The sequence below is a fragment of the Aureococcus anophagefferens genome (genome assembly GCF_000186865.1).
Source record: "Aureococcus anophagefferens unplaced genomic scaffold AURANscaffold_5, whole genome shotgun sequence".
NCBI lineage: Eukaryota > Pelagophyceae > Pelagomonadales > Pelagomonadaceae > Aureococcus > Aureococcus anophagefferens.
The window spans coordinates 129,927-157,763 of record NW_008705565.1 but is presented as its reverse complement, the minus strand read 5'-3'; the positions used below and the strand labels follow the sequence as shown (position 1 = coordinate 157,763).

At 71.8% G+C, this 27,837-nt stretch overlaps 10 protein-coding genes across 10 annotated transcripts in view; 5 read left to right on the top strand and 5 right to left on the bottom strand.

Annotated features, from left to right (window-relative positions):
* Positions 1-4,469: 4,469 nt before the first annotated feature.
* AURANDRAFT_23294 (hypothetical protein) lies at positions 4,470-5,789 on the bottom strand (the record flags this gene model as incomplete). The annotated part of the gene is made up of 1 exon (XM_009036566.1): positions 4,470-5,789. A coding segment is annotated over one exon (1,320 nt), but the record flags the coding sequence as incomplete, so codon positions are not given.
* Positions 5,790-6,583: 794 nt separating this feature from the next.
* Positions 6,584-8,227, top strand: AURANDRAFT_62446 (hypothetical protein; the record flags this gene model as incomplete). The annotated part of the gene is made up of 1 exon (XM_009037093.1): positions 6,584-8,227. One exon carries the CDS (start codon positions 6,584-6,586, stop codon positions 8,225-8,227), a length of 1,644 nt encoding a protein of 547 aa, XP_009035341.1.
* An 858-nt stretch (positions 8,228-9,085) lies between these two features.
* On the bottom strand, positions 9,086-10,459 carry AURANDRAFT_62445 (hypothetical protein; the record flags this gene model as incomplete). Its single annotated transcript, XM_009036565.1, has 1 exon — positions 9,086-10,459. One exon carries the CDS (start codon positions 10,457-10,459, stop codon positions 9,086-9,088), a length of 1,374 nt encoding a protein of 457 aa, XP_009034813.1.
* A 296-nt stretch (positions 10,460-10,755) lies between these two features.
* On the top strand, positions 10,756-12,486 carry AURANDRAFT_62444 (hypothetical protein; the record flags this gene model as incomplete). Its single annotated transcript, XM_009037094.1, has 1 exon — positions 10,756-12,486. One exon carries the CDS (start codon positions 10,756-10,758, stop codon positions 12,484-12,486), a length of 1,731 nt encoding a protein of 576 aa, XP_009035342.1.
* A 1,868-nt stretch (positions 12,487-14,354) lies between these two features.
* On the bottom strand, positions 14,355-15,162 carry AURANDRAFT_52782 (hypothetical protein; the record flags this gene model as incomplete). The annotated part of the gene is made up of 1 exon (XM_009036564.1): positions 14,355-15,162. A coding segment is annotated over one exon (732 nt), but the record flags the coding sequence as incomplete, so codon positions are not given.
* Positions 15,163-15,264: 102 nt separating this feature from the next.
* On the top strand, positions 15,265-19,886 carry AURANDRAFT_62442 (hypothetical protein; the record flags this gene model as incomplete). Its single annotated transcript, XM_009037095.1, has 2 exons — positions 15,265-17,259; positions 18,975-19,886. 2 exons carry the CDS (start codon positions 15,265-15,267, stop codon positions 19,884-19,886), a joined length of 2,907 nt encoding a protein of 968 aa, XP_009035343.1.
* Positions 19,887-20,744: 858 nt separating this feature from the next.
* On the top strand, positions 20,745-21,785 carry AURANDRAFT_12528 (hypothetical protein; the record flags this gene model as incomplete). Its single annotated transcript, XM_009037096.1, has 2 exons — positions 20,745-20,959; positions 21,020-21,785. Coding segments are annotated over 2 exons (981 nt in total), but the record flags the coding sequence as incomplete, so codon positions are not given.
* A 472-nt stretch (positions 21,786-22,257) lies between these two features.
* Positions 22,258-23,928, bottom strand: AURANDRAFT_62441 (hypothetical protein; the record flags this gene model as incomplete). The annotated part of the gene is made up of 3 exons (XM_009036563.1): positions 22,258-22,494; positions 22,553-22,634; positions 22,691-23,928. 3 exons carry the CDS (start codon positions 23,926-23,928, stop codon positions 22,258-22,260), a joined length of 1,557 nt encoding a protein of 518 aa, XP_009034811.1.
* Positions 23,929-26,512: 2,584 nt separating this feature from the next.
* Positions 26,513-27,007, bottom strand: AURANDRAFT_23050 (hypothetical protein; the record flags this gene model as incomplete). Its single annotated transcript, XM_009036562.1, has 1 exon — positions 26,513-27,007. The coding sequence occupies one exon, from the start codon at positions 27,005-27,007 to the stop codon at positions 26,513-26,515; it is 495 nt and encodes a 164-aa protein (XP_009034810.1).
* A 411-nt stretch (positions 27,008-27,418) lies between these two features.
* The window catches only part of AURANDRAFT_62439 (hypothetical protein), a gene marked incomplete at both ends in the record, with an annotated part of 8,292 nt that continues 7,873 nt past the window's right edge, over positions 27,419-27,837 (top strand). The window contains one exon of the mRNA XM_009037097.1: positions 27,419-27,820. Coding sequence (XP_009035345.1) covers positions 27,419-27,820 — 402 coding nt within the window. The remainder of the gene's footprint in view (positions 27,821-27,837) is intronic.

Below are 27,837 nucleotides of genomic sequence, written 5' to 3'. Positions count from 1 at the left end.
AAGCCCTCCGACGCGCCCACGGCCAAGCCCTCCGACGCGCCCACGGCCAAGCCGCCCGGGGTCGCGGGCGAGCTCGACATCGGCGGCATGACCCTCGCGGACGCGGTCGACTACTCCGACGTCTTCGCGGCGACGGTCGCGGCCATCGCGGGCGCGGACGCGGGCGACGTCGAGGTGACGATCGAAAGCGTCGACGGCGTCATCGTCGTCGCGTTCTTCGTGAACGCGGCGTCGGTCTCGAACGCGGACGAGATCGACGAGATACTGGCGAGAGACCTCACGCCGGAGGCCGTCGCGGAGGAGGTCGTCGCGCAGGCCGAGGCGCTCGACGTCGCCGACGCGTTCGCGGACGTCGTCGTTATCGGCGGCGGCGGCGACGCGGGCGCGGTCGTCGGCGCGACGACGACGACCGCCGTCTTCGCGGCCGGCGGCGGCGATACGGGGAAGGACCCCTGCAACAAGAAGAGTTCTCGAGAAGAAGAGGAAGTGCCTCAAGTTCGCAAAGAAGGGCCAAACGCTGTGCCAGTGGGACTCGACGAACAAGTGCCACTCGAAGACGTGCCCGCGGTCCAACGCGGAGAGGAAGCCCTGCAAGAAGGCGGGCGGTTGCGAGTGGAAGAGGGGGCAGTGCGTGGCCTCCTCGGTGGTCTCCTGCAAGAAGCAGAAGAAGGAAAAGAAGTGCACCAAGGCCGGCTGCGCGTGGAACGCGAAGAAGGAGAAGTGCGCGGACTGCGCGAAGCAGAAGAAATCCAAAAAGTGCAAAAAGGCGGGCTGCAAGTGGAAGAAGAGCAAGAAGAAGTGCCTCGCCACGAAGAAGTAGGCCCACGCGCGGAGCCCCCCGACGGTACATGTCATGTTAATAAAGGGCGCTTGGACATCTCGTAGGCTGCGCACGTCGTTAGTAATACTATTAGCCGTGAAGAAATTCGCGGGCGCCGGGAAGTTCGACGCGCGCGGCCAGAAGATGTGGCTCTGCGAGCGCCGCGAGGAGGCGACCTAGGCGGCGCGCCCCGGGCTAGGCGCCCGCTTAGACGCCCCGGCGCCTCTAGCCGAAGGTCTTCTCGAAGTCGGCCTTGAGCCGCAGGATGATCTCGTCCTCGGACATCTGCTTCACGGCGACGCCGTCGGAGTAGTCCGCGCGGACCGCGCGGAGCCGCGTGGCCGCGGCGCCGTCGATCGTCGGCCGCTCGGCGCGCAGCAGCACGCCGCCGGCCTTGGCGCGCTTCGGCGCGCGCTTGTCGTCGAAGAGCAGGTCCGCGCCCGCGTCGTCGCCGAAGACGTCGACGGGCGTCGTGAGCCGCCGCTTCGCGCCGTCGCCGCGCCAGAGCGTCGCCCACTCGCGCGCCCAGAGGACGACGTCGTCGAGGGGCGCGTCGACGTCGAGGCGCGCGAGCTCCGGGCCCCTGGCCTTGAGCAGCAGATCCCCCCACCGGCCGTCGGAGCACGCGCCGGCGCCGGACACGGTGAGCGTCGCGTTCGCGACGTCCGGCGACGCGCAGCACTTGGCGAGGCACGCCGCGACCAAGTCCGGCGCCGTCGGCGCGTCGAGGCCGTCGCCGACCTCGACGACCGCGGGGCCCGCGGCGCCCGCGGCCGCGCCCGCGCGGACGACGACGGCCTCGCCGCCGCGCGCGAGCTTCGCTAGCGCGAGCTTCGCGGCGCCCTCGGTCGCCCCGGCCTTCTCGAGGGTGCCCCGGCGCAGGAGGAAGGCGAACTCGCCGGCCCGCGTCACGCCCTGCGCGCTCAGCACGACGACGCGCCCGGGCCGGTGCGTCTCGACGAGCCGCTTCGCCTCGGCGTCCGACGCGCCGACGAGCACGAGCGTGCCGACCTCGCCCGCCGCCTCGAGCGCCGCGTCGCCGTAGCCGGCGTCGGCGAGGTTCGCGAGGACGGCCGCGCGCAGGGCGGCGTCGCCGCCCGCGCCCGCGACGAGCACGGGCTCGACGGCCTTGGGCGCGGCGGCCGCCGGCGGCCGCGGCGCCGACCGCGGCCGCTTGAGGCCGCCGGCCGAGTCCATGGTCACGAGCACGTCGTCGTCGTAGTCGTCGAGGCCCGCGTCCGCGAGCTTGGACGGGTCGACGCCCGCGGCGCGCGTGAGCTCGTCCATGCGCGTCTCGAAGGCGCGCGCCTCGGCGGCCATGTCCGCCGCGAGCTCGTCCGCGGCGATCTTGCCGATGGCCGCGTTCTCCTCCTTCATGGCCTCGACCGTCTCCTTGAACTCCTCGGCGCCGCGGTCGAAGATGGACTCGAGCACGCGGCGGTCCGACGCGACCTGCTCCGCCTTCGGGAGCTTGCCGATCTCCGCGCGGAGCGCGCTCTCGAGGCTGCCGGGCTTCAGGGGCTCCTCGAGGTCCTCCTTCTTGTAGTCGCCGTAGGTCGACCCCTCGAACTCGGAGAACTTGTCCTTGAGCATGGCGAAGAGGTCCGCCTCCTCCTCGGGCGTCGGCGCCGTCTTCGCGTAGCGCTCGAGCTCCTCCGGCGACAGGTCGTCGACCTCGTCGCCGCCATCGCTCCAGCGCCGGCTGGGCGCGCGCGCGCGCGGCGCGGGCGCGAAGGCGATTGTTGCTGCGAGGACGAGCGCGAGCGCGAGCGGTCGGCGCGAGCGCGGGCTAGCCATAGCTCCAGGTTTTGGAGCGCAAGATCTTGATCGTCAAGATGCACTTTGCGACATAGGAGGGGCGACATGGTGACGAGGCTGCTTGCCTGGGCAGCGCTCGTCGACCTCGCCAGCGCGGCCGGCGGCGCGCTGTTTCGTTCGGACGACGCGAAACCGAAACGCGCCGCCGCGAGCGCCGGCGACTGGACGGCGAACGCGAAGGAGCTCGTGTTCATCCACGGCTTCGCCCACAGCGGCACGACCATCGTCGGCAGCCGGCTCAAGGCCGTGCGCGCGCCCGGGGGCTCGACGTGCTGGATCGGGCGCAACCTCTACTACGAGGCCCAGTGGCAGCAGACGCTCTACCCGGCGTGGAAGCCCAAGGACGCGCGCAACGAGTACGTCTGCAAGAACCGGACCTCCTGGGACTGGGCCCGCGCGCACACCATGGAGGCCAAGGAGGCGGCGCTGGCGACGCTCGTCGACGACCGGCCCGCGGCGGCCGCGGCGCTCCTCCGCGAGTGGCAGGCCGCGGGCGGGCCGCGCGTCGACTGCCGGACGTGGATCGGCAAGGACCCGCGCTTCGACACGCTCACGTTCCTGCCCTGGCTCTTCCAGGAGCGCGTGTCGACGTCGCTCCTCGTCATGCGCCACCCCTACGCCCAGGTCTACCTGAGCGACCACTCGGGCGGCCTGGCGCCGAAGAAGCTCGACGACAAGCTCGACCAGTGGCTCTCGGTCTGGCGCCACGTCCTCGCCGGCGCGCGCACGCTGGAGCGCTACTGCGTGCTGCGCATGGAGGACCTGCTCTTCGACGACGGCCGCACGGACGCGGCGTTCCGCGCGATCGTCGCGGGGCCGCGCGGCGGCGCCGCGCCCGCCGCGCGGCGGCGGCTCACGATCCACGGCGGCCGCGTCAACTCGAAGTACGCCTTCGAGAAGCCCTACTTCGCGGAGAACGCCGGCGACGCGCGGGCCCGCGCGCCGAACGACGCGAAGCTCCGCGCGCTCGCGGCGACCGTGAACGGCACGTTCGGCTACGACCTTTTTGGGGAAACGGACATGGTCCACGCGCGCGGCGGCGACGGCTGCCTCTTCTCCGCGGGCATCTTCGACGCCGCCGCGCCGGCGCCGGACCCGGCGACCCTGCCGACCTGGACGAGGCGCGCGGGGCCCTGGTCGTCGGGCCTCCGGACGGAGAACTACGGCGCAGACCGCGTCGAGATGCCCGCGAGCTTCCACACGAACTGCCGCCGCTTCTACGGCAAGGGCGACCCGACGGCGAGGCCGGCCTAACGCGGGGTTACGCGTGTCCGGGGAGGGGCCTCTACCAGGCCGCGCGCGTGGCCGCGTCGAAGGACGCCATGTGCGCGAGCCACCGCGCAAAGTTCGGGTACTTGGCCGTGTCGACGGCCGAGCCCGCGTGTTTGGCGTAGAGCTTGGCGTCCTCGGCCGACGGCGCGAAGCCGGCGACGTAGGACTGGACCTCGAGCGCCGCGTCGAGGCCCGCGAGCTCGCCCGCGGGCGCCGCCTTGGGCGCCTTGGGCGCCGCGGGGGCCTTGGGCGCGGGCGGCGCCTTGGGCGCCTTGGGCGCCGCCGCCTTGGCGGGCGCCGCCGAGGGCTTGTCGCCGCCCTTCTTCTTCTTGTCCTTGGAGCTCGCCGGCTTCGCGCCGGGCGCGGCGTACTCGGCCCCGTGGACGTCCGCGTACGTCGCCTTGAGCGCCTTGAGCTCCTCGACGGCCGCGGCGATCTCGTCCTTGGGCGCCTTGGCCGCCTTGAGCGCGCGGATGGCGTCGCCCTTGGCGACGATGGCCGCGGCCTCCGGGTTCGCCGCGGGCGCCGCGGCCGCGGGCGCCGCGAAGGGCTTGCCGTCCATGTCGCGCACGAAGGGGAGGAACGTGAGGCCGTCCATGTAGGGCCAGAGCACCTCGGGCACGTGGACGCCCGTCGGCGTCTGGTTGTTCTCCAGGAGGCAGCAGATCGTGCGGCCGCACGCGGCGAGCGTCGAGTTGAGCATGTGGACGTACTTCTTCTCGCGCTCGCCCATCTTCTTGTTGCCGCAGCGGATCTCCATGGCCCGCGACTGGTAGTCCGTGCAGTTGGAGCAGGACACGAGCTCGCGGAACTGCTTCTGGAAGGGGAACCACGCCTCGAGGTCGTACTTCTTGATCGCCGCGTTGTTGAGCTCGCCCGAGACGATGTTGACGACGTGGTAGGGGAAGCCGAGCGACTGCACGTACTCCTCGGCGAGGTCCTTCATCTCCTCGTGCATCTTCGCCGACTCCTCGAGGTCGCCGACGGTGATGCAGAACTGCTCGACCTTCTCGAACTGGTGCACGCGGAAGATGCCCCAGGTGTCGCGGCCGTGCGAGCCCGCCTCCTTGCGGAAGCACGTCGAGATGCCCGCGTAGCGGAGCGGGAGGTCCGCCTCCTTGAGCCACTCGCCCTTGTGGTACGCGCAGATGGGCTGCTCCGACGTCGCGATGAGGTACTTCTCCGAGTCCGCGTCGCCGCCCGAGACCTTGTAGAGCGCCTCGTCGAACTCCGAGAGCTGCGCGACGCCGGCCATGACGTCCTTGTTCATCATGTAGGGCGGCTGCATGACCTTGTAGGCCCGCTTCCGGAGGAAGCTGATGCCGTAGTTGATCACGGCCTGGTTGAGCATGACGCCGACGTCCGTGAAGAAGTAGGCGCGGTGGCCCGCGACGCGCACGCCGCGCTCGGGCTCGTAGCCGCCGATCATGTAGAGGAGCTCGTGGTGGCTGTGCGCCGCCGTCGGCGCGCACTCGCCCCAGCGCGACACGACCTCGTTGTCCTTCTCCTCGTCCTGGCTCACGACGACGTCGTCGGCGACGAGGTTGCCGATGCCGCTGAAGAGCTTCTTCACCTTCTGCGCCTGGGGCTCGACCCTGGCCTCGACCGCCGCGCGCTTCGCGTCGAGCGCCTTGAGGTCCGCGAGCATCTGCGCCGGCACGTCGGCCTTGGCCTTCTTCAGCGTCGTGATCTCCTTCTGCTTCTTGTTCTTCTCCGCCTTGATGTCGTCGACGTCCTGCGTCAGCTTGCGCCAGGCCTCGTCCTCGGCGATGACCTTGTCCACGAGGCCCACGTCGGCGAAGCGCCGCCGCTGCGACTCGCGCACCTTCTCGGGGTCGCCGCCGCGGTAGGCCCGCAGGATCGAGATGTCCAGAGGCATGGCGGGCGATGCGCGCGACGACGACGACTGCGGCGCGGCGCTGCGACGGCGGTGCGACGGCGATGCGACGACGACGGCGCGGCGCGACGACGACTACACCTCTCCGGCGATTTGCGAGACGGCAAGCGGACGCCAACATGGGGGTGCGCACCTCTTCAATGACTTGGTCAACAATGGCTAGGAATCCTCATGTTGACTTCTGCATCTAACTACACAACCGGTTATCTAGAACTCGAGCCCGTCGGCATGGGCAGCCCATCCCGGGTGAGACGGTGATCGGGCCCGCGTTCGCGTCTCCCGGCGGTTCGCTCGCGCGGCGGCGGCGGCTTGGACCCGGACCCTCACACCGGCGGCGCCGGCGGACGGCGGGGGGCGCCGTTTGCGCGCGCCGAGGCCGGGGCGCCGCGCGACGGGCATAGCGCCCGCCCGATCTAGCCCATAGCGCCCGCCCGATCTCGCCCATGGCGACGCGCGTCAAGGACGGCATCTTTGTCGCCGACGGCGAGTCGAGCCAGGACCCGGAGTTCATCGAGCTCAACAAGATCGGCTACATCGTGAACTGCGCGGGCCGCCAGCTGCCGAACCTGTGGAGCGCGCACGGCGTGCGCTACCTCACGTTCACCTGGGACGACGACCCGAACTACACGCTCTTCGACACGCAGGACGCGCGCTGCTGCGTCGTCGTCGAGCAGATCGTCGCCTTCGTCGACGAGGCGCTCTGCGCGGGCGAGTCGGTGCTGCTCCACAGCTTCCTGGGCACGGGCCGGTGCGTCGCGTGCTGCATCGCCTACTTCATGGCCAAGTACGAGTGGGGGCTCGACAAGACCTGCGCCTTCGTCAAGTCGAAGCGCGGCGACGCGAACCCGAACGCGGGCTTCCTGAAGCAGCTCCGGCTCCTGGACAAGCGGCTCCAGGTGTCGCGGAGCCGCTTGATGGCGAAGCTGCCGCCGCGGGAGCGCCACGACGCCCTCGAGGCCGCGCGGCGGCGCCTCGTGGACTGGGACGCGCGCGTGCCGCGGCTCGCGGCGCGCTTCGAGGCCGACGACGAGGACGCGGAGGACCTCGTCGACGACGAGCCGTTGCTCGTGAACTCGTTCTTCAACGGCCAGGTCCGCGTCGACGTCGGCGCTCTGCGGTCCGCGGCCCACGAGATGGCCCACGTGTCGACGAAGCTGCGCTGGGTCGACGGCGCGTCCAACGGCGACAACGGGCGCCTCATCTCGGGCCCCGGCGGCTCGAACCCCGGCGGCGCCGCGGGGCCGCGGGCGCCCAAGTCGATCCTGAAGAAGCCCCGGGCGCCGCCGCCCGCGGCGCCGGCCCACGGCGTCCACTTTGGGCTCCGCGAGGACGCGACGACGTCCGTGGGCGTGTCCAACTACAGCCACGGCACGGGCTTCGAGTCCGTCGACTCGACGGCCGAGAGCCTCTTGCTCCAGCAGCTCGACCGGTCCCACGCGCTCGAGCGGTCCATGGCGCCGGAGCGGCGCCTCCGCGAGCTCGTGCGCGACGTCGAGCTCGGCTCGCCGCGGCGCCCGCCGCCCCAGGGCCACCGCGACTCGCTCTTCCTCGCCAAGTACCGCCGCGACGGCGGCGGCGCCGCGGCCGACGACGCGGAGCTGCCCGCGGTCGCCTGGGACGCCCAGGCCAACGGCCAGGCGCCCGGCGGCGCGCCGCCGGGAAACCAGGCGCGGCCCCAGTCCGCGCCCGTGTCGCGCGACCGCGACGGCGGCGCCGCGCCCTTCGGCTCCGCCCCCCCCGGCCGCGCCGGTGCCCAGCCCTCGCGGAAGCCGCGGCCGGGCACGCCGGCGGCGCAGGCGCGGGGCGGCGCGCCCGCGACCCAAAGCCGGGGCCCGCGGCCCCAGGGCCCGCGGCAGCAGCGCGCGGCGCCGCCGCCGCAGGACCGGCCCCTCTACTACGGCGCCGCGTCGCTGTCCATGCGCACGGGCCGGAGCCCGGGCGGCGGCGGGCGGCCGGGCAGCTCGGGCGACCGCCGCCACGTCCACGCCGACTTCCCGGACCCCTTCCCCGCGAACCGCGTCGTCTACGGCGGCCCGCAGCCGCGGCGCGGCGGCGCGGACCGGCCGAGCTCCGCGCCCACGCGGCGCACGCCCGCGGGCGCGCCCAAGGGCGCGCTGCCGAAGCAGCTCAACGCGAAGCACGGCCGCGACGCGTCCATCGAGGAGCTCATGATCCGCGGCGCGACGTCGTCCGCGCGCGGCGCCTCCGACGACCGCCGCGCGCGCGAGCCCAAGGGCCGCCGCGCGCCGCGCGCGGGGCCCGACCCCCTCGCCGAGAGCCGGCGCCCCCCGCGCCACGCGCCGGACCCCCTCGCCGGCGACCGCTGGGCCCAGCCCACGCGCGTCTACGCGCCGAAGCGGACCACGAAGCCCAAGCGCGACCGCGCGGACGTGCCGCACCGCGCCCGGCCCCAGTACTAGGGGCCCGCCCCGGACGCCGCGCCCCCCCGGCGTGTCCCCCGCCGCGGCCCGCTGTTGTATTCTCGATATGCTCCGCTTTTTCTTTTTGTTGAAGTGTGCCTTGCACCAAACATTGAAGCTGCTGTGGCATTTTTGTGCGAGGTGAGCCGCGCCCGGCAGCTCGACGAGCCCCGCGCCAACGACATCCCGGACCGTTTCGGGGCCTCGCCGGTCGTGTGCTCCTCCGCGAGTAAGGAACTTGCGCGATGCCGTCGCTCGACGACGAGTGCAAGGGCGGCGAGTCCAAGGGCGGCGAGTCGAAAGGCGGCGAGTCGAAGGGCGGCGACGACGACGACGTCGACGTCATCGACGTCACGGACGTCATGATCTCGCCCAACGACTGCGACTTCGACGAGCCCCTGCGCCTCGAGATCGAGTTCGGCACGCGGCGGGAGCTCCGCGGCGCGCACTGGAAGGTCGGCTACCTCGTCGACACCGTCGCCGCGACGCGCCACGTCGTCGAGCTCGGCCGCACGGCGCCGGCGGACTACGCCGGGAGCGACTGCTTCTTCGAGTTCGCCGCGGACCGCATCCCCGTGGACGGCATCGCGCCGTCGGAGCTCGCGAACTGCGGCCTCCTGACCGCGACGCTCGTCGACGCGCGCGACCGGGACGTCGTGGCCGTCAACATGGTCGTCCAGGTCACGCAGGCGCCGGGCGGCAAGCTCAGCCGCATGATCTACAGCCCCCTCGGCTGACGGGCCCGCGGCGCCGCGGCGTCGTTATTTTGGGGGGTCGCGTAACGTAGCTCCGTTTCCCCCGGGACTTCGTCGGGCGCGAATCCCATGTACATATGTACAGTCGGCCCCGGCCCCGCGCTCACTCGGCGGCGCGGCGGCGGGGCAGCGCGGCCGCGGCGACGGCCGCGAGGACGAGGGACGCCGCGCACGCGGCGACGGACGCCGCGTAGCCGCCCGTGCGGTCGAACAGGACGCCCGCGAGGACCGGCGCCGTGAGCCCCGCGAAGCCCCAGCCCGTGAAGATGATGCCGAAGGCCTTGGAGAAGCCGCGCGGCCCGAAGAGCGTCGACGTCTCCAGCGGGATCGCGACGGCGTTGACGCCGAACGCCAGGCCCATGCCCCCGAGCGACACGACGAGCGGCGCGACGCCGCCGACGAGGAGCGACGCGCCGAGCGCGCCCGCCGCCAGGAGCGGCGTCGCGATGAGCGCCCGCCGCGGCGACGTCGCGTCGCAGAAGACGCCCGCCGCGAGCCGGCCCGCGAGGCTGCCCGCGGCCATGGCGCCGACGCCGACGGCCGCGGGCGCGCCGCGCGTCGCGACCATGGCCCCGGCGTGGCCGTGCGCGAGCAGCCCCGGGAAGCTCCCGAGCATGAGGCAGAGCCAGAGGATGCCCAGGCTCGCCCTCTCGTCCGCGGGCGCCCGCGCCCGCGCGGCCGCGTCCGCCGGCGGGGGGTCCTCGGCGCCGCCGAGGAGCTCGTCCCAGGTCGTGCGCGCCATGAGCGCGGCGACGGGCAGGGAGAAGACGACGATCGTCGCCGCGAGCTGCCAGAGCGCCTCGGACGCGCCGCCCGCGGCGAGCGCGGTCCGCGTCGCCGGCGACAGGATCGGCGCGCCGAGCGCGCGGAACGAGATGATGACGGACGTCGCGAGGCCCGCGAAGCCCGCGAAGACCGGCGACGTCGCGAACTTGGCGTTGAGCGCGAACGCGACGCCCGAGGCCGTCCCGAAGACGCCCGCGTACGCGAGAGCCAGCGCCGGGAGCGACGACGCCCGGGACGCGGCGACGAGGCCCAGCGCGGACGCGAAGGACGTCGCGAGGACCGCCGCCGGGACGCTCGTGCGGCCGAAGAGCCGCGCGCCGAGCGACGTCCCGGCGGTGAAGCAGCACGTCGCCAGCGAGAAGACGCCCGAGAGGCTCGCGCGCGTGCAGCCGAGGCTCTCCTGGAGGCCCGGCAGGAGCACGCTCCAGAGGTAGAGGCTGCTCGAGACGACGGAGAACGCCGACGCCGCCGAGAGCGTCCGCGCGGCCCGGAGCGCGCGCCGCCGCGCCGGCGCCGCGCGGCCGTCGCCGGCGACGAGGCCGCCGCCGGCGCCGAGCGGCCGTCCGCGCTGCGGCGCGCCGGGAGCCCCGCGGCGGCCGCTCACGCCGGACGTCCGCCCCCTCGCGGCAGCCCCGCGGTGCAAGATGCGACCGGGGGCGGAGGACGGCCGCGCGAGGCCCCGGCGGTGCATCAGGGAGAGCGCGTCCGCCCGCGTCGCGGAGGAGCAGAGCAAGAGCAGCCCCGCGCACCATCGCGACCCGGGAGCCAGCGACGGGGCTGCCCCGCGGGTGCGGGCTAAATCAGCTGACATAGCCTGCTTGTTCGGCCCGACCCGCGAAAAAGGGGCACCATCGGTTGTTTCCCAGATCGAGCACCGCATCATGTCGGTCGAGCAGCGGCTCGTTGGCGATCAAAGGTTTGATCGATACGAGTTGGCTGTACGAGTTGGCTGTCGACGGTGTCGCCTGACCCGCGCGTCCGCCCACCATGCCCGCTCCCTTGACCTACGTGGCCGGCGTCCAGATCGGCCGCTGCGAGTCGCGCGTCTGCGTCGTGCGGCGCGAGGCGTCCGGCGAGCTGACGACGGTGCAGTTCGTCCAGAGCGACACGGGGGCGCGGTCCACGCCCTGCGTCATCGCGCTGAGCGCGACGGGCGAGTACGTCATCGGCGAGGCCGCGGAGACGCAGATGGCGAAGAACGCCGACGCGACGGTGCCGTCCGTGCTCGCGACGCTGCCGCGCGCGGCCGACGGCGCGGCGCTCGCCGAGGCCGCGGCGGCGCGGTGCGCGGCCGCGGGCTGCTCCGTGGCCGTGAGCGACGTCGCCGGCGACGTGGAGATCGTGCTCACGCCGCCGCCGAACGAGGACGAGGACGAGCCGCCGGCGAAGCCCGGCAAGCTCAGGGGCGAGGACGGCGCCGCGAAGGTCCTCGGCCGCCTCAAGTCGCTCGTCGACGACTTCCTCGGCGTCGAGGGGAACGAGGCCCTCTGCTGCGTCGTCGCCGTGCCGTCCACAATCCTCGGCGACGCCGTCGCGATGGCGTCCCTGAAGCGGGCGGCGAAGGCGGCCAAGCTCGAGTGCCTGTCGTGGGTGTCCGAGGGCGCGGCCGTCGCGGCCGCGGCCGCGGACAAGATCCCCAAGCTCGACGGCGTCGACGGCGTCGCCGTGCTCGAGGTCGGCGGCCGCGGCGCGGCCTGCGCCGCCTTCCTCCGCGAGCCGTCGAGCGGCGTGCTGTCGCCCGTCGTCGCGGAGGCGGCCGACGACGCGCTAGGCGGCCACGCGATGGCCGAGGCGCTCTACGGCCACTGCGTGACCTTCCTCAAGCGGCGCCAGAAGATCGACGTCGCCGAGGGCGGCAAGAAGGCCCAGCGCAAGCTGCGCGTCGCCTGCGTGCGCGCCGCGAAGGTCCTGGGCACGGGCGCCGCCGAGGCGACGGTCGAGGCCGACGCGCTCGTCGACGGCGCGGACGCGCGCGTGCGCATGACGCGCGCGCGCTTCGACGACCTCGCGGGCCCCATCTACGCCAAGGCCGGGGCCCTGGGCGCTACGGCGGCCGCGGCCTTTGCCGCGAGCGCGACCAAGCCCGCCAAAATCCTCCCGCTCCTCTGCGGCGGCGCGTGCCGCGCGGCGGCGATCCACAAGGCCTTCGTCGGCGCCTTCGAGGGCTTCGAGCTCGTCGAGGACCCGGGCCTCCTCGGGTCCCAGGTCGAGGTCGACGAGCTCGCGGTCCACGGCGCGGCGACGCAGGCGGCGCTGTTGGCCTTCGGCGCGCAGCCCCTCATCGACGAGGCCGCGACCAAGGTCGCCAAGGGCGCCAAGAAGTACGCCAGCGCCCGCGCCGACTTCTGCCTCGCGACGGCGGCGCTGCCCGTCCTCGGCGGCGGCCTCCGCGTCGCCGCGGCCAAGGCCGCCGCGCTCCCGGCGGACGCGGCCGCCGCGGCCGCGTTCGCGGCCGCCGCGAAGCCGCTCGCGCCCAAGGGCTCGCCCGTGCCGGCGACGCACGCGGCGTCCCTCGAGCTCGCGGGCGACGGCGCCGCGGCCTTCGTCGTCGCCTTCGACGGCGACGCGCCGCTCGCGGTCCTCGACTGCTCGAAGTTCGCGGGCGCTTCGAAGGTCGAGCTCGCCGCGACGCTCGACGAGAAGGCGAACCTCAAGCTCGTCGCCACCGTCGACGGCGACGAGAACCCCGTCTCCCTCGACGTCCCCGCGTCCGCCTAGGAGACGGGGTAAGAAATGACCTCGTGAGGCGGTGTTGTCGTCAACTTGCTCACTCAAGGTTCACGACTGTGAAGCGCGCCGCCGGTCGAGCTCGGGTGGGCTGGTCAAATTGGCTGCGGCCGTCGGACCGGATCGAGGTGACGCGACACCGCGGGCCCGCGCGCGGATCACCGACGTGATGGCGGACGCAGCGTTTGACCTGCAGGGCTGTTCCACGGTTGAGCTGCGTGATCAAGTGGCGCGCACCACCACTACGCTGCTTCGCCTGAAGCGCGAACTCGACGCGCGCACCGAGAAGGCGCCGTACCCCTCTCGACTGCCGCCCTCGCTCGTGCTCGAGTTTCTGCCGATCCGCGATTTGGCGGCGGCGCTGCGCGTTTCGACGACCTGGCGCGATCAGGCTGAGGAGACTTTTAGACGCATCGCCGCGCGGTGCGGTCTAACGCGTCGTTCGACGACCCCGCCCTGGTCAGTTTTGATGCGATCACACCTATTGACATCATGGGTCGAAGCACGCGACATGGACTTTCGCGTTAACGAAGACCTCATGATGGATTATGACCCCCGGTCTACGGAGTTTGAGCATCCTGGAAACTTCGGAGACGAGGATTTCGACGAGGTCAGACAGTTCGACGAGCTCGATTGTTTCGTCATTGGTCGAAGTACGACGCTGGAGGGCGAAGGCAAATGTTTCGAGTTCGAAGTGTCTATATCGAGGAACCCGGAATATAGCGATGCTTGTGGAGTGGCTCTGACCACTGAAGATTATAACAAAAGCCTCGATGAGATACATCCAATGATACATCATATATTTATCTGGAACAGCGACGGTGGTACGTATGACTGGGCCGGTCCAGAACAGATAACTTGCACGCAATTTCTAAAGCCGGGTCGTGACGGTAGTCTTCTTGAGCTATTTGGAGCGCGTGCAAGACTGCAAGTTGCTGTATCTCATCACGGTGATTATCTCGCTTTCCGCCTATCTTCTTTCAAATTGGCTGGCCTGGCTAAAATAAACTGGAAGGAGCTTCACTACGCCAAATGGAAGCCTGCGACACTCCCCCAGCGCCTTCATGTTGCGCCCCTCGTGCGCATTTACAGACGCGGGGAAGATGCGGCGGTTAGGCTCATGCGTCTCCCTCCTGCCGCGCGTTCCTTCCCACTCGCTCCCGCTTTCCCGAACCAGTAGTTGCATCATATCATTAAAGGCGGGGATAAGAAAGGCGCGCCGAGCGGCGCGCGCGGCGCGGACCGACGTCAGACGCCGAAGTCGCTGAAGAAGTCGTCGTCCTTGTCCACGGCGAGCTTCTTGGGCTTGCCCGGCGTCGCGCCCGCGCCGACGGCGCTCGAGGACCGCGACACGGGCGCGGGCGGCGGCAGCGCGGACACGGGCGCCGGGTTCGACGCGGACCTCGCCGGGGGCTCCGGGCGGAGGTCGCCGCTGGCGTTGCTCGCGCCGCTGTGGTGCGAGCTGCTGCCGAAGGACTGCGCGGACTCGGAGCGGCCGAAGCCGCCGTCGTCGGCCGTCGCGAACGAGTTCTGGCTCCCGAAGCCGCCCGAGCCCTGCGACCCAAAGCCCGAGCCCTGGGACCCGAAGCCCGAGCCCTGGGACCCCATGCCGCTCATGGAGCCGGACCGCGAGCCGCCGAAGCCGCCGGAGCCGACGCCGTCCATCTGCTTGCCCGTGCCCAGCGCGCCCGACGACCGCCGCTGCTGGAGGATGGACCCGAGGTCGCTCGCGTCGTCCTCGCGGACCGTGAGGTCCTTGAGCCCCTCGCTGAGCTTGGACCCCCAGGACCGCAGGCCGCCCCAGGCGGCCTGGGCCGTCTCCGCCGTCTTCGCCTTGAGCTGCTGCGCTCTCTCGTCGTCGCCGAGCGCCGCGCCGACGTTGCCGAGGCCCGCGCCCGCCGCGGCGCCCCAGCCCTTGAGCTTGTCGCCGACGCCGCCCAGCGACAGGCCGCCGCCGGCGCCGTAGCCGCCCGTCGCCGGGTTGTAGTCGCTGTTGGACCCGACGCCGCCCATGCCGCCGCCGCCGAACTTGGCGCGCATGCGCTCGCGCGCCTCCGCCTGGAGGCGCCGCTGGCGCGCGACGTACTGGTCCTCCGTCTCGCCCTTGAGGGCCTCGGCGCCCTTGGTGTCGCCGCCGCCGAAGCCCCCGGCGGACATGGACCCGCCGCCCGGCGCGTCGTAGCAAGACGCCGGCGCGGCCTTGCGCTGGGGCAGCTGCGTCGGCAGGGGCTTGCCCTCGACCTTGGCCCGGAGCCGGTCCTTGTAGAGCTCGCTCGCCGGCTCGTGGTACTTGGCGTTGTGGGGCATGCGCGGGTCGACGCCGTGCTTCTTCCAAAACGCGATCAGATCCGCGTTGCCGCCGCCCTTCATGAGCGCGAGCTGCTTCTCGTTCCACGAGTCCATGGTCACGGACCGCACGAAGGAGATGTGGACGCCCATGCCCCGGTGCGCCCCGGAGCACTCGAGGCACATGAGCGCGCCGAAGGTCACGGACGCCCACTGCGGGTGCGGGCCCCCGCAGTCGACGCAGCGGTCGTTGCCGGGCAGGATCTTGATCTCCGCCTGCATCGCCGGCGTCATCGACATGGCCATGGCGGTCGCGGACGGCGCCGGGGCTCGCGACCCGACCCTAAAAGCTGCGCGTCGCCCGGCGTGTCCAGGTGTCGGCTATTTTTTTTGGCGGCGGCGAGGTGCTTTGCCCGGCACCACCAACCCAGGAACGACGTTGAAGGAGACGATGGGCAGTACTTCGTGAGAGGGCAGCCTCGAATGCTCCGCCGCGTGGCCCCGCTCCTCGCAGCCGCCGCTGCGAGCGCGTGGACGAATCTCGGCCCCTGCGGCGCGAACGGCCGCTGGGGCGAGACCGTCGAGGAGAAGATCTTCTTCCTCAAGACGATCAAGACCGCCGGCTCGACGACGCGGTTCATCTTCCTGCGCTTCGCGCGCGGCGAGCGCATGGCGCTGCTGCGGAGCTCGAACCCGGGCCACATCCTGCTCGACTCCACGGGCAGGTCGCAGCGGTGGGTCGACGCGAAGCGCTTCGACGCCGTCGGCGCCGCGCGGCCGCGGCCGGCCGGCGCGTCGCGCTACGACGTCGCGCTCGACCACGCGACGCTCGACGCGCAGGCGCTGGCGACGTACCTCCCGGGCGCGCGCTGGGTGACCGTGAGCCGCGACGTGCCGAGCCGCGTCGTGTCGGCCATCGCCATGTTCCACGGCGACATGAGCCCGCGCGACTACTTTTCGGGCTGCGCGGCGCTCGACCGCGGCCTCTGCCGCGGCGTCGCCGTCAAGCGGCCGGGCCTGTCCGAGAACGTGCACATCTGGAACTCCGTGGCCTGGCAGCTCGGCGAGCGCGCCGCGGCGCCCCCGATCGACTTCGCGCGGCCCCACGCGTCCGTCAAGCGCCTCGAGCGCGCGGACGCGTCGGCGCTCGTGGACCTCGTCGAGGGCAACCACAGCGGCGCCTTCGCCCTCGTCATGCTCACGGAGCGCTACGACGAGTCGCTCGTGCTCCTGCGGTCCATCTTCTGCTGGCGCTGGATGGACCTGCTCACGCAGCAGCCGCCCGTCGCGCCCGTGCAGCAGGACAGGCGGAACCGCCAGGAGAAGCACGACAGGCCCAAGAGCGTCAAGGCGCCGGAGGTCTACAAGGCGAAGAAGACGCACCCTTTCCACTTCGCCAAGGTCTTCGAGGGCAAGAAGAAGGACGACCGCAACGCGACGAAACAACGGAAGCGCGCGCGCGCGGCCCCGCCGCTCGTCGAGGGCGGCATCCCCGGCGCCGTGGCGGCGAACGTGAAGCAGCAGCGCTCGCGCCTCCGCCGGCCCGCCAAGGGGAAGCCGGCGGCCAAGGCCGCGCCGAAGCCGCGCGCCGCCGCGCCGCCGCGGCCGCCGCCGCGGCCGCCGACGCGCCCCAAGGTCGAGACGCGGTCCTTCGTCGCGACGCCGGCGCCGACCCTCGGCGCGCGCGACGACGGCGAGGGCTCGACGCCGGACCTCTGGCTCTTCGCGGCGTTCGGCCTCGCGGCGGCCGCGACGGCCGCGGCGCCCGACTTCAGGCTCCGGGGCCCCGCGGACGCGCTCGGCGCGACGATCACGGTCGCCGTCGCCGGCGGGCTCATCTACGGCGCGGGGCTGGTCATCGCCACCGGCGCCCGCGCGCTCTGGGCGCCCGCCGCGCGCGGCGGGACGCGCGCGCCGCGCGCGGCCGCGCGCGCGCCGCGGCGGCGCCTCGGCCGCGACGCGCTCGACGAGACCGTTTTGCGCCTCAACGCCCTCGACGTCGCCGTCCACGACGCCGCGCGGCGGCGCTTCGACGCGCTCACGGACGCCTACGGCGGCCCGGAGGCGCTCGCGCGCGACGCGCGATTCTACCGGGCCTTCCGCTTCGCCGTCGCCGTCGCCTGCCTCCGCTGCGAGTCGAAGGCGCCCGGCCTCCTGCCGGCCTACGCGGCCCTCGACTGCGCCGACTTCGCGGCCACGTGCGTCGAGCTCCGCCGCGTCGACTTCGTCGACCTCGGCGCCGTCGACGTGGGGAAGCGACGGACCCGCGACGCGCGCGCGGAGGCGGCCATCGTCGAGCTCCTGCGCGGCTGCGCGGACCTGCGCGCCGCGACCGTCTGCCCCGCGGGGCAGCCGAGCCTCTGCGCGACGGGGCCCGTCTGCGAGCCCGGCACGCCCGACCTGCCCGCGAAGTGCGACCTCGGCGAGGCCTACCGCCACTGGCACACGGACTGCGCCGGCGGGGGCCGGAGCATTATTGTATGATGGACGCCTTTTTCCGGGGGAGGCGCAGCGCCTTGAGGAGCACGCTCGGGTCCCGCGAGCGGCGCGCGGCGACCGCGGAGGGCCGCCGCGGCGGCGGCCGGGAAGCGACGACGCAGGCGTCGAGCCCCGCCTCCGGCGGCGTCACCGTCGCGTCGTGCGTCGCATCAAACGCCGCGAGGCACGCGAGGAGCGCGCGCGACGCCGCGCACTGGTCCGCGCGCCGGCGGAGGTCGCAGTGCCACTTCTTGAACGCGACGGGAGCGACGGCGACGGCGCAGGCCGCGCCGAAACCTACCAAGCGTGAACGATTTTCCATCGTTTCCCCAACCAACACCTCTCGAAAATCGTCACCGCCGCAGGACGCTGGCCGAAACCCTGCTCGATGGCTCGTTTGCCGAGACGCAGGTCGAGGATCGCCGGGATGATGACGTCGTCGCGGTCGAAGACGCTGCGGTTCGCGCGCGTGCGCCCGTGGACCTCGAAGGGCACGCCCGCGGTCTCCGACGCGTAGCCCAGCGTCTCGGCTCGTTCGACGACGAAGGACGGCCACAGCAGCTCCTCGACGGCGACGCCCTGGTGGTCGGGCACGACCATGGCCGCCGCCGCCGCCGGATTCGCCAACCTCGTGGCGCCGAGGAGCCAGTCGACGAAGGCCAGAGCCGCGGCGCGCGGGTAGAAGGACCCCTCGAAGAACGCGAAGCTCATGCGATGGCGGCCCGTCGCGTTGAGGAAGAGCGTCGCGCCCCCGAGCCAATCGCGGCTCCAGCCGCTGTCGCGGTGGACGCCCTTGAAGTAGGGGTTCCCGCGCGCGTCGACGGGCACCTGGGAGGCAGGCGGTCCGGCGACAACCGAAGGAAAGGGGACGCGGTGCAGATGCGGAGTGGTGGTCGATGCGCGAGTAGCCGTGCGCGGCGACGTGGCGCTCCAGGACGCCGCCGCCGACGAAGAGGCGCGACGACGACGCGAGGAGCGCGACGTGGCTGAAGGCGACGGACCGCGCCGCGAAGCGCACGTTGGACGCGTGCTGCCGCGTCACCATGCCGGAGCCGCCGCTCGTCCGGAGGCGCTCGTCGTTGAAGAGCACGCGGCCGTTCGGCGACGCCGCTACGGCCGACGACGCGTTCGACAGGTGGACGACGACGCGCGTCGTCGGCAGCGTGAAGGCCGCGACGTTCTCGATGGCGTCCTCGACGTAGGACCGCTGCTCGTAGAACGTGATGGAGAGGAGGAGCGCGAAGTCGGGCGGCAGCGGCGCCGGCGCGCCGTCGGGGCACGGCGCGCGCCAGAGCGCCGCGCGCGACCGGTTCGAGACGCGCCACCACTCCTTTTTCGCGCCTGGCGTCTTGCAGTAGGCGCAGAGCTGCGAGCGCGCGCACGCGCCCGCACGCGTGCATTTCCTTCCCCATTTATGGGACGACGTCTGCTCGCAGTAGAACTCGTGCGCGTGAGTTGGAGGGAGCTGCGTGCGATTCACGAAGCAGCCGAGCGATCTATCAGTCGTCGTCGTTGGCAGCGCGCCATGCAGCAGGCATAGTGCGAGCGCCTGGCGCAGGCCTTGCATCATTTATGGCAGCCCATATCGCAGAGCTCGAGTAGGCCTTGCATCATCTATGGCAGCCCATATCGCAGACTGGCTCGAGTGCAAGAACAACTTGAAGCCTAGAAGCAGTTGGCAAAGCAGTTTGAGCGCAATGGGCAGCCCGTCGGAGGCAGATGTGCCGGAGTGGGCTGCGATGCTGTCCACGCCCCGGCGGGCGCTCCTCGCGGCGATGGAGATGGACACGAAGGTCCAGGGGCAGAAGGCGGCGGCGGCGGCGACGCCGTCCTGGCGGGCGCCGGACAAGCTCGCCGCGGCCCTCGCGCGCGACGACAGCCCGCTCAAGGACGGCGTCGTCGACGAAGCGGAGGTCGCGACGGCGCTCGCGGCCCTCCAGGAGAAGCTGCGCCTCTCGACGGGCGGCGGCGCGGCGCCCTCGCCGCCGCGGCCGCCGGACCGCGGCGCCGACGAGCCCGCGGCGGCGGCGGCGGACGACGGCTCCGTCGACGACGTGCTCGCGCGGCTCGAGGCCTGGCGCGCCCGGGAGGCCACGCCGCCTTTGAGCGCACGCACGCCGCGGAGCGCCGGCGAGTCCAAGGCCGGCGACGAGGCGCCGTTCCCGGCGATCGCGTCGCTCGAGGACGAGGAGCGCAAGCTCCAGACCGTGGCCTTCGACGAGGAGGAGCGCAAGCTGCGCGACGACGCCGCGGAGATGAGGAGCGCCGTGTCGTCGCTCGAGGCGTGGCGCGAAGAGCGGCGGCGGGAGACGGCGGCGCTCGAGGCGCGGCTCGCCGCCGAGTACGAGCCCGGCGACGCGGGCGGCTGGGCGACGCGCGCGGCGACGGGCTTTGAGGTCTTGGACCTCGGCGAGCTCGAGTCGCTCCACGACAAGGCCCTCGCGTCGGCGCGGGGCGCCCGGGAGCGCGTCGCGGGCCTGCTCGCGGGCGAGGGGGACGCCGCGGGGCCCGCGCCGTTCGGCGTCCTCGACTACGGCGGCGACGCGCTCCGCGAGGCCGCGGACCTCGAGCTCCGGCAGCTCGAGGAGAACCTCGCGAAGCTGCGGGCCGAGGCGGAGACGGACTAAAGGCCGTCCTTAGCGCGCTGGTGCCGGTCGCGCCTCCGCCGCCGCTTGAGCTCCTTCTCGTACGCGCGCTTCTTCTTGCGCTGCTTCTTCATGTCGCGGCTCACGAGGTCGGACACGGCGACGTCCTCGGCGTGGGCCTGCTCGAAGAGGTGCTGCGTCTTGCCCTTGCGGGCCATCTCCAGGAAGTGGTGGATGCCCACCTGCTTGTGGTCGCCGGCGTAGTGCGTGTAGAGCTCGAGCGCGAGCGCGAGGTCCGCCTTGCCCGCGAGGTCGTCCAGCAGCTTCTCCGACGGCTCGTCGCCGAGAAGCTGCGCGAGGTCGCGCTCGAGGCGGTAGTGCTGCGCGTCGATCTTCAGCGACGAGAGCTTGTGGTCGTAAAAAAAGTGGTGCGGCGCCGCGACCTCGTCCGGGCACTCGCCGCCGCAGATCTCGTCCATGTCGAACATGTTCATGTGCCACGTGACCTCGATGGTCTCGCAGGCGCGCTTCGCCGACGTCTTCCCCTTGTGGCTGATGAAGGGGTGGTGGTGCGTGTCCTGGGGCGCGTTCGCCTCCTCCTCCGACTCGAAGTGCGGGTGCGTCTGCTCGCGGCAGATCTCCGTGAAGTACTCGCCGGGCATGTAGGCAGATGTCCTTGCGAGCGTGATCGCAGCGGCGAGCGCTGCTCGCGGCGCGAAATCGGCTGCCATAAGCGCTCGCTTGAAGTGCTTGTGAACATCTGTTGAACTGGAATTGCCACAAGGAAGCATGGGAGGACTGTCGCTTGGCCTGTCGATCGGTTTGGCCCTCAGCGCGGCGGCCAGCAGCGCCGCAACCGATGGCGCCGCGGCGGCCAGCAGCGCCGCGACCGATGGCGCCGCGGCCTCGAGCCGCAGGAACATCATCCTCATCCTCACCGACGACCAGGACATCGAGCTCGGCGGCATGACGCCCATGCAAAAGACGCAAAAGGAGTTCGCGGGCGGCGTCAAGTTCGACCACTTCTACGTGAACACGCCCATCTGCTGCCCGTCGCGCATGCAGCTGCTCTCCGGGCGCTACGGCCACAACATCCGCGACGCGCGGCTCGACCCGTTCCCGGACGGCGCGGCGACGTGCGGCGACGAGCCCGTGGAGTCGCCGCGCGTCGGGAGCTGCGGCTGCATGCGCATGGACTGCTCGCGGGCCTTCGAAGAGGCGACGTACGCCACCGCGCTCCGGCGCTCGGGCTACGCGACGGCCTACGTCGGCAAGTACCTGAACCCGCCGGCGATGGTGCGCTACTGCCGCAACGAGACGCTCGGCCCCCTCGAGCACGGCTGGCCGCCGGGCTGGGACGCGTTCTTCGGCATGTGCGACCAGGCGAGCACGCCCCAGGGCGCCTACTACTCCGTCAACTGGGTCGACTCCGCGGCCGGGGCCGTCGTCTTCACGGGCTCCGAGCCGGCCGACTACACGACGTCGATCGTCGGCAACCGCTCCGTCGCCTACCTCAAGTTGGCGCCGAAGGACCGGCCCTTCTTCCTCGCGGCCGCCGTCCGCGCGCCGCACGCGCCGCAGCTGCCGCCGCCCTGGCACGCGTCGGCGTTCCCGGACGCGCGCGTGCCCCGCGACGGCGCCTACAACGCGACCCCGACCGGCAAGCCCTACTGGATGTCCCGGAACCCGCCGCTGAGCGACGAGGACGCCGCGGAGTTCGACGCGGTCTACGCGGACCGCTGGCGGGCGCTCCTCGCGGTCGACGACCTCGTCGCGGGCGTCTTCGACGAGCTCCGCGCGTCGTCCTTGATCGACGACACCTACGTCTTCTACACGAGCGACCACGGATATCACATGGGCCACTTCCGTCTCCCCCCCTTGAAGATGCACAAGTACGAGTTCGACATCCGCGTGCCGCTGCTCGCGACGGGCCCGGGCCTCGCGCCGGCGTCGCGGCGGGAGGTCGCGGGCTTCGTCGACCTCGCGCCGACGTTCCTGGCCATCGCCGGCGCGGCGGCGGCGGACGGGGCGATGGACGGGACGTCGCTCCTGCCGCTCCTCGAGGACGACGACGACGTCGAGTGGCGGGAAGAGATGCTCGTCGAGTACGCGCCCATCACCAACTGGCTCGACGGCGCGCATCGCCGCGTCGACGACGCGCCCGACAACAATTTTCGGGCTTTGCGGATCGTGTCGGAGCGCGAGAACGCGCTCTACGCGGAGACGACGTCCTTGGTCGACTACGACTTCCAACACCCCGACGAGTTTTTCATCGAGTATTACGACCTGCGCCACAACTACGACCCGCACCAGCTCCACAACCTCGCGGACAAAACGAGCCCCGGGCACCTCGCGGACCTCCGGAGCCGCCTCGCGGCCGCGTGGGGCTGCGCGGGCGCCACCTGCCCCTAGCTTAGGGCGCGTTATGACCAAAGGCGAGGAGCCGCGCCCGGGCGCCGGCGTCGAGGCCCATGCCCGGCCGCGCGAGGACGACCCACTCGTGCCAGTCGCCCTCGATGCGGCCGCCCTGCATCATGCCCGACCGCAGCGCGCCGGCGACGTCGTCGGCGACGTGGAGGACCTCGAGGCCGAACCTCGCCGCCGCGGCGCGCAGGCCCGCGGGCGAGTGCCAGGAGACCCAGGGGTAGACCTGCGAGCGGCGGCGGTCGCGCGGCGCGCGCGGCGTTCGCCGACGCGGGCGCGCGGACCCACTCCAGGGACCCGTCGCTGAGGCAGTCGTCCGCGTAGCGCCGGTCGCCGCCGCCGCACTCGGCGCAGACGCAGAGCGACCTAGCGGGAGAGGTTTCCGGCGCGGAAGAAAAGGACGACGCTCCCGCGGAACGGACGCGGAGCGCGACGCGACGGCGATGCCGTCGTCGTGCAGGAAGGCGCTCGTCGCCTCAAGGTAGGCGTCGAGCGTGCGGCTCCCCGCGTGGGAGAGCACGGAGTGGGAGTAGACGAGGTGGACCCTGGACCCCGGCGCGAGCGCGGGCGCAAACGCCGCGTTGTGCGCCAAAAACACCTGGCCGTGGTCGAGCCGCGCCTGCAGGGCGGACCAGTGGGGCCCGTCGCCGCGCCGCGCCCGGCCGCGGCCCGCCTCGGTGAGGTAGGCGTTGGGCTCGACGCACGCGTAGTCGCCGACGAGCGGCGCCCGCGAGCCCGCGAGCCACGCGGCGAGCTCCATGGTCCCGCACCCGAACTCGAGCACGTCGATGTCGGCGCCCGCGCCGAAGAGCGCGCCGAGCAGGTCGGCCTGGCGCCGCCAGGACGACGCGACGCCCGCGCCGCCCTGCTTGAACTGGCCGCCCGTCGTGTACGCGGTCGCGGCGTCGTAGGCGCCCGGCGCGTCGCCCGGCGCGAAGTAGAGCTGGTTGAGGTTCGCGGCGCTCGCGTCGTCCCACGCCACGGTGAAGACGACCTCGTCGTAGGCGCCCGGGCCCGCGACGCGCCAGAGGTCCGTGATGGGCGTCGTCGGGTGGGCGTCGAGGTAGCCCGCCGGCAGCGCGATCGCGGACACGCTCCGCTGGCCCGGCTCGCAGTTGGCGAAGCCGACCGTGACGTCGAAGGCCGTCTCGCCGGTCTTTGGGATGGGCCGGCAGTGGAAGTTGTGGAGATGATGCAGCCAGTCGCCGCAGGGGCTCATCGTGCAGAGCTCCAGGGCCCCCCGGCCGTCCGCAGCGACGGCGACCGTGATGAGGGCCGTATCGTTCGTCGTCACGGCCGTCTGCGATACGGCGGCCTCGACCATGGGGGTCGCGGCGACGTCGAATTCGAGCGTCGCGGACGACGAGCCGTCGGCCGCGTAGACGGTGAGCGCGTGGGCGCCCGGCGCGCAGTGACCGAAGCCGTGGTTGAGCTGCGACGTCGCCGCGGGGCCCACGACGTCGACGCAGGCGTCGTCGCCGCCGCCGCAGGTGTCGTGGAGGCACACGGCCGCCGGCGCGTCGTCGTCGCTGCGGTAGGCGACGCCGACGCTGACGGCGCGGCTCCGGCGCACGCGCTTCGGCACGTCCTCGGCGCCGTCGAACCAGACGACGGGGCGCGCGGCGGCCGTCGCTGCGAGGAGGAGCGCGTGCGGTTTCATTCGGATCCGGCGCTATGGGCTGCCCATTGCGCGCGCGACGGGCTTCACGATCAGTGCACGAGATGTTCACGATTAGCCTTTGGCGCCGAGGCGGCATGAGCGCCGTCGGAGACGCGAACGCGGCTGCTGACCTCGACGCGATCGCGGTTTTCCTGCGTGAGTCCGGCCACGAAGATGCTGCGGGGCCGCCGCGCGCGCAAGACACGTCGGACGCGACGGTCAAGCTCGACGCCGTCGTGTCCTTCCTGCGCGACAACGGCTACGGCGCGGCGGCGGACCTCGTGCGCACGTTCCCGTGGCGCCGCCTGGGAGCCTACGTCGGCGACATGATGCGTCGCATGCCGCCGGACACGCTGGCGTTCGTCGCCTCTTGGGCCACGCGCGGCGACCTGCTCGCCCTCCGCGCTGCGTTCGCCGCCGGCCGCGACGCGGCGCGCCACGCCGTGACCAGCCATCAGGACTGCTATGAATTCGAATTCGCGGGTGTGTCCGCGCTCGCGATCAAGGCCATCGGACGCGTCTTCGGCGGAGGCTGTCGACGACTGCAAATAATGTACGCCGAATCTCCTGCTACAGCCTCGCTCCAGTCCTTTGTCACAAATACAAATCAAAAGCTGGAGGAGCTTACCCTCTGGAACATACCTCTGTCGCTGGAAATTCTCCGGGAAGTGTGTCGAGCTTGCCCACGGTTGGCAAAGCTAAACGTCCGTTTTTGTACTACTCTCCGCATCTCAGCCGGCGTCGTCGAGATCGCGAGCAGCCTGGCTTCAATTTGTCCTATGATCTCTGACCTTGTCCTGCCGCCCGGACCAAGAGAAACGGCACGAGGTGCAGCGGAATCCTGGGCGATGAAGTTTCCGAAGCTGAAGGTGCTTCGCTTTGGCACCGGCTACGTCGACTATCGTCCAGAGCTCTTCGACCAAATACGCGAAACTGTGGCCAAATGCTCCCTCGCTACGGAAGTGGACCTATGTGCGTGCGTGGTGCACTCCGATCTGATCGAGTGTCTCGTGCGGAGCCCCCTGGATACGCGTCTGACGCGCCTTGTGCTCGTCGAAGCGCAAATATCAGTCCCAACGATCTTGGCAGCGGCGAGAGGTTTCCAAAAGTTGCGAGACTTGGAGCTGCCCGACGACTTCGATTGTGATGCCGGCTTTTATTTACTCCTCTACCAAGCTCGACCGGAAATCGCACGACTCAATGTCGGCTGCGGATCCAACATCGACGATGCCGTCGTGGAGTTCTTGTGCAACAAGTTTCGTTTGGAGGTTCTCCGGTTCGCGGTAAACCGCAATTTGACGGTCGGGGTCATCAATGCGATACTCGATTCAACCTCGTCCAAAACCCTCCAAGAAGTCGAATTCGACTACGCGTGCTGCTCCCTCGAGGGATCGGAATTCCTTTGTCTCGCGGACGGATGTCCCTCTCTGAAAAGGATGACCTGGAACCTTGCAGACGCGGACGAATATCGACCAATCCAGGCCACGGACGTTCGACGCCTCTCCGACCTACTCGAGAGTCGCGGCGGCCAGCTCGTCACTGATATCCCCAGGGAAGAGTGGCGGTAAAAATTGAAACGTCAGTCGCTATCGTCGTCGCCGCCGAAGTTGTTCCACTTGTCGTACTTCTTGTGGAAGCTCGACGGCCCCGTCGCGGGCCCCGCCTGGACGACGGGCTGGGGCGGGAACGCGTTCGGCGGCAGCGTCGGCATGGGCTGCGGCGGCGGCTTGGCCTTGGCCTTGCCGGCGTTGGCGGCGAGCGTGCCGTCGAGGCTCGCCTTGGCGCGCGCGCGGCGCGCCTTGGCGCGCTCGAGCGGCGAGAGGTGCGCGTCGTCGACGACGACGCCCGCGGGCGCCGCGGCCGGCGCGCTGTAGCGGTCCGGCTCGTCCTCGAGGACGCCGAGGTCCTCGACGACGCGCCGCGCGGGCGGCGGCGGCGCGTTCGCCGCGGCCTCGACCTCGCGCGGGAAGACGGCGCGCAGCGCCTGGCCGTCGACGCCCGCGGCGTCGACGGTGAGGCGCGGGTCGCGGTGGTCGAGGATCCGCCCGCTCAGCGTCTCGAGGTGCGCGACCGTCGCGTCGGGGCACCCGGAGCCCGCGCGGTACCGCTTCTCGTACCGCTTCAGCAGGTCGCCGACGGTCGTGTTCGGGCCGTCGACGCTGATGCGGATCCCCGGCGTCGGCTGGGGCGCGGCGCCGGGCACGACGCGCTTCACGCGGTCCGTGATGATCGTCACCGTCGCCGCCTGGGCCATCGCCGTGCCCTTTTGCGGGTGGGAGCCCCGGTAGTAGTCTTCCACGGCCTTGGGCCCGCTCTCCTGGCCGATGCGCCAGCCGGACATGGTCGAGCTCTGCGAGACGAGATAAGTTTGAAGCGCTGCGCACGCGAGGGGTCGGGGATCGTCGAGCGTTGCACGAGACGAGGCACCGAGAGCCGCTCTATTGCGAGCTCACTGTGGCGAAGCAGCTCCTTTCCGTCAACATCGCGCCGTCTCGATGCTGAACCCCTTTCAGCCGCCCTATTTAACCGCCCCTGAAACAACACAAGAAAAAGGCGCCATGTACACCGCGGGTCGCCCGCGAGCCTAGTGGCTCCAGGTCGGCGGGTCGCCGTCCGCGGGCTCGTAGTCGAGGAAGCGGCTCTGGAACTTGGGCGTGGGCTCGCGGCAGCTCTCGACCTGGCCGAACATCTTGTAGCGGTACTTGGCGACGAGCTTGTAGCCCGCGTCGCGGAGCGGCGCCGGCAGCAGGTGGAAGGCCGCGACGTAGCGCGCCGGCGCGTCGAGGAGCGCGAAGACGCGGAGCGCGGCGTCGGACCGCGTGTAGATCGCGCCGTCCTGGACGAGGACGACGGTCGTGAGCGCCTCCGCGCCGCCCTCGGCGTACTGGCCCGCGCCGTGGAAGCGCAGCAGGTCCCCGTGGCGCTGGATCGCGCCGAACTTGATGCGCTTGCCCGAGTCGTGGTCCGCGACGAAGCCGACGAAGCCGTCGCAGAGGTTGCAGACGCCGTCGAAGAAGAGGAGGCTCTCGACGCCGGGCTTCGCCTCGATGGCGCTGGGCACGACGAGGCACGTGTACATGACCGCGCCGAACGATGCGATGGTGCCCACCATGAACGTGAAGGAGAAGGCCTTGGGCATCGTGTCGCGCGCGCGGGAGCGCAAAGATGGGAGCGATGCGGCGTCGAGCGATGCGCGCGAGATGCGAAAACCGTCGCGCGGCGCCGCGCAGCACAGCGGTGGTGAGGTTTCTGCCGCGGAGCAGCGTGATCTCGACTGCGGTAAAGTTGCACCTCGCAGTGCCTTTTAACGACTCTCGCGCTCTCGGCTGCCTCCCCGCCCACCACAGGCCGCCTCTTCGAGAATATGGCTCGGTGGCTGCTCTGCTGCGCCGCCGTCGCCGCCGCCGCGGCGCGGGTCGTCGAGGACGGCGCTTCGCGGCGCGCGGCGTCGGGCCTCGCGGGCCTCAACGGCACCTGGCTCCGCGACGCCATGGACGACGGCAGCCGCTTCGTCGTGCGCGGCGCGAGCTACGGGTCGACGGCCGCGGCGCGGTCGTCGCTCCTGGAGACGCTCACGCGGCCCTTCCACGACAAGTGGTTCGAGCCGCACGCGTCGCTGCGGGGCGACGGCGGCGCGCGCGCGGCCGCCGCGGCGGCGCCGTCGCTCGCGGCCGTCGCGCGCGGCCCCGCGCGGCTCTCGGCCGTGCTGCGCCTCGAGACGCTCGGGCGCGGCGCCGCCGACGCCGCCGCGGCGGCGGCGGCGGCGGCGGCGGCGGCCCTCCTGCCGCCGGGCGTCTTCGACGGCGCGCGCGGCGACACGGCGCACGTCTACGTGTCCGCGCCCGGCGCGGCCGCGCTCGCGAACCACACGGACGTGACGGACGTGCTCGTCGTCCAGCTCCGCGGGTC